This window comes from Malania oleifera, chromosome 13 (genome assembly GCF_029873635.1).
Source record: "Malania oleifera isolate guangnan ecotype guangnan chromosome 13, ASM2987363v1, whole genome shotgun sequence".
Taxonomy (NCBI): Eukaryota; Viridiplantae; Streptophyta; class Magnoliopsida; order Santalales; family Ximeniaceae; genus Malania; species Malania oleifera.
Window position 1 is genome coordinate 10859098 of NC_080429.1, and position 9389 is coordinate 10868486.

General features: G+C 34.9%; 1 protein-coding gene across 1 annotated transcript in view; it reads left to right on the forward strand.

Moving 5' to 3' along the window:
* Positions 1–2261, forward strand: part of LOC131145685 (uncharacterized) — a 29227-nt gene extending 26966 nt beyond the window's left edge. The window contains exon 5 of the mRNA XM_058094884.1: positions 2136–2261. Coding sequence (XP_057950867.1) covers positions 2136–2261 — 126 coding nt within the window. The remainder of the gene's footprint in view (positions 1–2135) is intronic.
* The last annotated feature ends 7128 nt before the right edge of the window (positions 2262–9389 follow it).

Here is a 9389-nt window from a genome sequence, read left to right on the forward strand (position 1 = left end):
CAACGTATGCCTTTTTCAAAATTTCAAATCCTCAGCCAAGTGTATATAATATTTTCAATGATTTCGGCATGGCAATGAATGCTTTAAGCTTACCGAACCAAAAACATATAAATGAATGTCCATTCTAAATGCACTAAGTCTACATTGCCTCATTTATTATGATTCATAAGTTTCACTCATCCTTTCAAAAATATTTTAACATTAAACTAAGCCTATCTTTTCTTTTTGTTTGGGAAAATTTTAATGCAATTTCGATAGCATGCCATCTGTAAATTGGACATTTTCCCACAAAACCTGCACCTGATAGGTTCAAATAGATCACTTCTAAGAAGTTGAAGGCACATGAGAACCTATATCCACTACTAGCATGCAATACACATCAACTGCATCCGCCATGCATGAGGCATTCTAGACTAGCATGCAATCATGTAGTATATTCATGACAATAATACATGTAATCATATCTTAAATTCAGAATATAAATAACAGAGAACAGTGGATAGTATTGGGTTCAGTGTAGTATTGTTATTCATCCAGGCATTTGGACATGAACATTATGAGATTATGAGAACATTTAATTAAAATAATTATGAAACTGATGCTCCCTGTGAGTTATGTATATATTCAACGTATGCCTTTTTCAAAATTTCAAATCCTCAGCCAAGTGTATATAATATTTTCAATGATTTTGGCACGGCAATGAATGCTTTAAGCTTACCGGACCAAAAACATATAAATCAATGTCTGTTCTAAATTAACTAAGTCTACATTGCCTCATTTATTATGATACCTAAGTTTCAGTCATCCTTTCAAAAATATTTTAACATTAAACTAAGTCTATCTTTTCTTTTTGTTTGGGAAAATTTTAACGCAATTTCGGCAACATGCCGTCTATAAATTGGACGTTTTCCCACAAAACCTGGACCTGATAGGTTCAAATAGATCATTTATAAGAAGTTGAAGGCACAGGAGAACCTATATCCACTACCAGCATGCAATACACATCAACTGCATCCGCCATGTAAGAGGCATTCTAGACTAGCATGAAATCATGTAGCATATTCACGACAGTAATCCGTGAAACCATATCTTAAATTCATAATTTAAATAAAAATTTTTATCTCGAGTCATCCGATAATATGCTCATTGAAAAGCTTTTAAATGACTTAAACATATCCTGAAAAATCGATGTGAGACCCAAATAGACATGAATATGCTTTGCTACTATCGTACTATATACAAAATAACATGCCTCTGAATCATCTGGGTATTGAAGTAGCTAATGAACTGAGACACAAATGTTCTATTATCATATGCGTAAAACTAAAAATTAACATAGTCTATGAGGTTCCCATAACTCTTCCACAGAGCCAAGTAATGTTTCTGAACTTCGTTATCATCAAATGGAGCTATAGAAGCAAAAGAGATTACCCTATTCTCCTTAAGGGTCACTATAAGCTGCCCTCTGCACTGAGCAAAAGTTTTAGGATCAGCTTTAAAATGCTACTTTGACATTCGAATGTTTACCTTGATGGAAGAAACATGGGAGGGGCTGAGATCATCTAAATCCCAAAAGATGCTTAAGTTTCCATTTGTTGGACGAGGAGAAGATAAGGCAGTGTAATCAATGGCGAATGAGAGAATGAAGTGGAATTGGACTTGTGGGTTAATGGATATATCTAAAAATGTGACATGTTTGAACTCAGCTCCTGTAAAAACGTCTGTTTTTGTCAACTCATGTATGATATGCTATGCTCATTTGGCAGCCACTCAGGTGGGACAATTCATGAAGTTTGAAGAAGCATCCGAAACTTCTTCGAGCCGTGGTGGGATGACAACTACAGGGGCAGTTCTTGTCCCTCAGTTGCCAAAATTACAAAAAAATGTATGCAACTCCATGTTCTTTTGTTGAATGGCTTGGATAAACTTCTTTTTTGGGGAAGGGGGGGTGTTAAAATAACTGAGCACAGCATGCATGACTTCTGTATAGTTTTTGGATTTTGTTCCATGTGTCGGATAATTAGAATCTTTAGAAGTAATAGTAGAGGTAGTAGTGGTTATAAGCTTTAGGAGCATCCATTAGGTGTAGGGTTATCTTTTGATAATGCTTGATGTTGTTTTACTTACACTGTTAGACATGGCATGTCGCCATTTTGCTTCAAATGCAGCTTGAGGCCTTAATGGATTTGCTCACTGCCTTGAGATGGGCAGTAGTGGTTCTACATTTTTCTGCGATAAAAGAGGTTCTTTATAATGTTTGAAGGACTTTATGTCATTTTTTTTTTTTCCTTTTGTGATAAGCGTGCAGTTCTTGACCTACTTTGCAAGCAGGAATTATTTTGACAGAAACCATGTTATATGCCAAATGAGATATGATATAGGAATTGCTACATGCCCTAAGAGGAGGAAGAGTGGGGAGGAGTTAAGGGAAAAAAGTAGAAAATTTTGAGAAGTCGTGTTCAGGAGAGAAGTGCGCAGGGAGGGCATGCTACATGCTGAGCAGGAAAAGTGGGGACGGGAATGGGAAGGGGGGTGGAAAATATGCTTGGTAGGAGAGAAAGTTAAGGGATTACTATATATTTTTACTTGTCCTGTGTTAGAAGAGCTTGATCTTGGACTATAAACCTTGGATTTGTGCAGAATTTGAGCTTGGATTTTAAACATGGATTTTTTTTTAATTTTTGGAGAGACAAATTGCTGCACATAATTGTGTTTTCTTCAAATTTACTAAGTTAAATTTAAAATGTGAAATTCATGCTCACACGTAACTAGAAAATGTGAAAATGAGACTACTTTACTGTAGCTTAGGCATATTTAAAAGTAGGTAAGTTTCAGAGATTGGGAGAGTAAGAGATGGATTATTGATATCTGCTCTTAAATAAGAGAAGATGTTGATTTCATCTATTATCTCACTATGATGTTCATACATCATGGATAAAGAAGTGTCTTATTTAAATGAAATTGTTTTATTTTTTATTTTTTAAAAAATATTGCAATCTTCTTTATTTAAAGTATCTTTCGAAAATTTGTGTACTTCAAAATATGGAAGCCATGCACTTAATATGAGGAAGAAGAGCAATTATATTAAAACTATTTACGGAACCAACAACCAAGGAATGTTGAATTGAGTTATACTAGAGGGCTCAAATCTGATGAATTTTTAAAGAGTACAATTTAAGTTTTTAATTTTGATAGGGGGATCCCTTTTCATATATAGTTCTTGTGGTCTAAATTATTCTGATGTTTATTTTGTCTTAAAAAATTGTGAAAATATTAATTATGTTCAGTTTTTCCAAAACAACTTTGCATAAAGATTTTTTACTACTTATCACCACTACTACCTCTACTATTACTTTTAAAGATTCAAGTTGTCCAACACACGGAACAAAATCCAGAAACTATACAGAAGCCATGCATGCTGTGCTCAGTCATTTTAACCCTCTCCCCCCCACCCCCCTTCCCCAAAAAAAAAAAGAAGTTTATCCAAGCCATTCAACAGAAGAACATGGAGTTGCACACATTTTCTTGTAATTTTGGCAATTGAGGGACAAGAACTGCCCCTACAGTTGTCATCCCACCATGGCTCGAAGATGTTTCAGATGCTTCTTCAAACTTCATGAATTTTTCCACCTAAGTGACTGCCAAATGAGCATAGCATATCATGTTTGAAACAGTTTTTGCAGGGGAAAAGCTTGGAAATAAGTTGGATGTGTTAGACAACTATTCCATCTCTGAATCGTTATCAAACATAAATCAACATAAAAATCTTTCCTGAGTTGACAAAAACAGACGGTTTGGCGCAAAAAGCCAACAGATAAAAGGTGCCCAAATCAAATCAAAATAATTCAATTATCATTAAAAGCACATTTGCAAACCTTAGAAACCAAGCTTGCAAAGGACTAGACGAGGAAGTAACATCATGGGGTGGAATCCAAACTTGTAGAGCACACACATAATCAAATGTTTGGACCCTAGAACCTTCAAAGTAAATGTTTTAAATGAAGTTTAGATCTTTTTGTCCAATCTCCATGCAACATATATTGCAAGTACTAAAAGTAACCTGGCTTTCAAGTCGCTGTTGGCGCAAAAAGCCAACAGATAAAAGGTGCCCAAATCATACCAAAACAATTCAATTATCATTAAAAACACATTTGCAAACCTTAGAAACCAAGCTTGCAAAAGGACTGAATGAGGAAGTAACATTATGGGGTGGAATTCAAACTTGTAAAGAACACACATATTCAAATGTTTGGACCCCATAACCTTCAAAGTTAATGTTTTAAATGAAGTTTAGATCTTTCTGTCCAATCTCCATGCAACATATAATGCAACTACTGAAAGTAACCTAGCTTTCAAGTTGCTGTTGGCGCAAAAAGCCATATATTGGATCAGATTTAGCCAATGTACACAGTATAGTAACTAGTCAGTTTATAAAATGGATAAAAAAAATATTATTTTTCATATAAATAAATTGAAGAAAACAAATAAATAAAAAAATAAAAATTAAACTAATTTTGAAAGTTCCACTATAAATTTGGATTTAGGAGATTATAATGAATCACTACAAATCAAATGTACATAAATTTGTAATCTACATTCTAAATCTAAACTTCGTAGTCTATAGTCTACCTCTAAATTGTAAATTTGTAACTAAGTAACAATTATATTTATATAAAATAAATACTTCACTAATTTACAATTATAAAAATTAGAAAACATTTAAAGACAAGTAGAGATAATATATTTAGAGACAATATCTCTAAGTTAGAATGATCAAATATATACCCTAAACCATGAAGAATCAAAGAAAAAAAGCAAGGGAAGGCCACATTTTAACCCTACAAACAAATCCTTACTTGAAGACCCCTGGTCCTTCAAAATCTTGATTTGAAGCTTCAAAATCAGTTTTTGATGCACAGTATCAGCTCACACAGCTTAAAAAATCAGTTTGAGAGACTTAGAGACAAGAAACAAGCTGAACGAGGTTATAGGATGTCATGCGATGAATTCTTGTACTTTCATTCAATCAGCACATAACATGCTCGTTCTTACAATATGTAAATATATGCTTGAAAGTAAAAAGATAAAGGGAAAGAAGAACCTGGGCTTGCGGCCAAGAGTAGGGGGAGACTAGGAGAGAGGATCGCCGGAGCAGGAGGGGTGGCTTACAACCGAGACTAGGGGGAGACTGGGAGAGATCTAGAGGATCGCCAGAGTAGGATGAGAGGGGAAGAGGAGGAGCTGGAGCGGGCTTGCAACCGAATGAGAGCTGAGGGAGACTAGGAGAGATGATCGCTGGAGCAAGAGGGGAAGAGGAGGAGCTGGTGCGGTGGCTTACGGCGGAGAGCAGCGAGAGATCGACTGGGATCTCTATTTGCGGGAGCAGGCAGAGGGGAAGGGAAAGAAGTTAGGAGAAGGAGGGAAAATATCCCACAAACAACAAGAAGGATTTTTGGGCATTAGTGACGATTTCAAAACTGTCACTACTACTCTCCGTTTATTTTTTTTATAAATAACAAAGCATTAGTGACGGTCCAAATTCATCACTAATATAAAAATTCGTCACTAATATTCTGAACTTAAATTTTTTTTTTTATATTTTTTAAAAAATGAAGTATTAGTGATGAATCCAAAAATTCGTCACTATTAGTCTCTTATTTGTGATGAATGTACAACATCGTCACTAATACTTTGAATTGAAATTTTTTTAATTTGTTTAAAACAAAAAAGGAATTATTAGTGACAGTTCTTAAATCCGTCACTAATAAGGGACAAATAGTGACGAAATCATAAATTCGCCACTAATACCCTTAACCTAATATTTTTAATTTTTTAAAAACAGGTAGTATTAGTGACGGTTATCAACCGTCACTAATAATGACCAATTGTGACGAATCTACAAATTCGTCATTAACAGTCTGAAATTAAATTTTTTCAGTAATGACGGTTGTCAAATCCGTCACTAATGCCCTATTAGTAATGACGGTTCTCCCAAACCGTCAATAATACCCTTAAGCAAAGTTATTTTATATTTTTTAAATAAAAAACTAGTAGTGACGGTTTCAAAACCGTCACTAATATGCTATTATTAGTGACGGAACTCCCAATCCGTCACTAATACCTTTTAGTTAATTTTTTTATATTTTTTAAAATAAAAACACTAGTAGTGACGGTTTCAAAACTGTCACTAATATGATCTTATTAGTGACAGATCTCCCAATTCGTCACTAATACCCTTTACTTAATTTTTTTAAATAAAAACACTGGTAGTGACGGTTTCAAAACCGTCACTATTTGAAACCATCACAAATTGAAACCGTCACTAATATGCCATTATTAGTGACGCGTATCCCAATCCGTCAATAATACCATTAACTAAATTTTTTAAATATATTCATAACTATTAGTAGTGATGGTTTATTAATCGTCACTAATAAGTGACTTTTAGTGACAAATTTAATCTGTCACTAATACCATAAAATCGTCGCTAATATTTTTCCAGAAAAATTTTCGCTCGAAAAGTGTTTGCCATGCAGTTTTAGTGACAAAGTGTATTAGTGACGGTTCTAAACCGTCACTAATAATTTTGTATTAGTGACAGCTGCTAAAATCGTCACTAATGCTTACACTATTAGTGATGGTTGTCAAAAATCGTGACTAATACAATACTATTAGTGATGGTTTTAAAACCATCACTAATACTTTCGTCACTAAAAACTTATTTTTTTGTAGTGTCAGAGTGCAACCACATATTTAGATAATACGTGGTAGATAAGTTAATCATGTCTATGTTGTGGACAGGCTCTTCATCAAATATGGGTTGAGGAGGGCCGATATGACTGTCGGAGTATAGTGGTTTATCTTGGTAGGTCAGCCAGTCATAGATCTCGCCTACGAGCCGCACAACCCTATCATGAGGGGTCAAATCATGACGTACAACTATCCATCCTGGGAAGTTTTTCAGTTATTATTATGTATATACAATTTTATTGAAACAGAGAATGTACTTTTGTACATTAGAAGTATTATGAGTAGAAACTTAAAATAAAGATATGTTAAACAACATAGATATAGGTGGTGGTTTATATTATTTGTACCGTATTTACAGATTCAGTTATACATGATTATATAGAATCAAACTTGTATAGAATTGTAAATCATTTGCCAAACACTAGCAATAGCATGTTTTGTCTTATTGAGCATTGTCTCATCCCATCATATTGACATTTTTCAAGTGATCCAGTTAGGTGAGCCGATCAGGCTCGCAGGTAGAGGGCTTCAGTGCTGCCCTGTCAGTAGGGTGAGTATTTTTGGGGTAGAAAATATTTTTGTATAACCATATTTAGTTATATACGTGTAACTTAAGGATAATCTAGCTCTCTGGTATTGTAAGATTTTTGTGTATGGATGCGGATATATGACTACAGCTTCTTACTGCTTAGGTGGATAATTAGACCTAAAATAGAAAGTATCAGAGCAGTGTAATTTTAGCTTATATGTGAATAACAGTATATGTGGAAAAATAATAATAAAAATTTAAATTATAGCAGGTCATTACAGTTTGGTATCAGAGCCTAGGTTGCTAGGTTCTGTAGACTTTAGAGTGCAGCAGAAGCAATATCAGAGTATAGGAAATGATTTAAGGTTGTTCTGTAGTATGGGTACAGGGCTTTCCGTGGCGGTTTCTGTGTTTTTCCTAGGGTGACGATTTCAGGAAAATCGTAGTAAACTATCGTCGGGCCGTGTTTCTAAGTTGCAGAATTAGATTCTGAATTAAGATCAAGGAAGGTAGTTAGTTATGAATATGGGATTTGAGTGGAATAAAATATATTAGGTATGTGCAGGAGATAAGATTCTTAAAATGTGTTCTTTGTTTTCAAGATGGACCCAGGAAGTAGTGGCACGAATGCTGGGGAGGATAGGCCAAGACCTTCCAGCATAGGTGGAGCAGATACAGATGTTGTACTGCGTAGTGTCACTCAGTAGGTGATGGTTGAGATGGCTAGGATGTCACGACCTGCTCATTTTTCACATTTTTTTTTTATAATAATAATATCAATGTCATACATTCCAGCTCAGCAGGTCACCATCCACCTAGGCCCATGGGTACCAGGGATATAACAGAATATATAGCAGAAGCCTAAGCAACAGAAAGCATATAATCATATACATCTCATCAGAATATGCATTACAACACCAGAGTTACTACAATCACTATATCTCAGAATATACATCCTAAAAATTATATTTAGGGACATTTCCCGCAAAATCTAACTGTCCCTACAAAAACTTACCCTTCAAAAAGGGCAGATAAATAGTATTAAATCAGCGGGGCTTTTCCCGCTCTCCTATCTGGGGCTCCTGAAAAGTTAATAAGATTTAGGGGTGAGACACCTCTCAGTAAGGGAAATAAACTAATACCAGTGTGTGGCAACATGAGTATTCTGTGTTCTACATATACCATACATACATATTCAGACTATTTCGTCAAATCTGGAAAACATATATATATATATATATATATATATATATATCAACATATGGCAAAACATACTGCATTTTTATAAGCATATTTCATCTTATATAATAATAATATCACATCGACCATTCAATCTCACACCACTCCGTACAGCGGCGTTAACACAAATATCATGATCACGAAAACCATGGACACATAGCAGTGGTACCGTGCAAGTGCTAGCCTAGACTAAGCCAACCAAGTTCTGATATCATATAACATATACTAAAACTGTGATACATAGATATCTCATATCATTTATTTTCAAATCAATCATATCATTTTGCATATATATGTGTATCATGAAAATCATCGGCTCGTACGTCGGTATTACACATTTTATCATAGCTTGGCCCATACGCCGGCAAACATAGCACAGCTCGTACGCTGAAAAATCACATCATAGCACGGCTCGTACGCCGAAAAACATAGCACAGTCCGTACGCTGGCAAACACATCATAGCACGGCCCGTATGCCGACAAACACATCATAGCACGGCTCGTACGCCGACAAACATATAATAGCACGGCCCGTACGCCGACAAACATATATATATATATATATATATATAAAATCTTGGCCCATACGCCAGTTTTGTGATGACCCAAAAATATATATATGATTAAAGCACAATAATAATAAAATAATAAAAATGGTCATTGATTTAATATCAATACAGAAGTGTTTTTCTGTAGGATCCTTGATTTCATGTTTGATGCCTAAGAAAGACCTTGTCTAAGCGAGTGCTCAAAGACCATTGCGGCTCAGTCGCTCCCTGGAGGTCGACCTGGTCAAAATAGAATTTCATAGGATAAACAGGATAGACACTGTTTGTACACGTAAATAGGTATATATACATAAAATGGTATT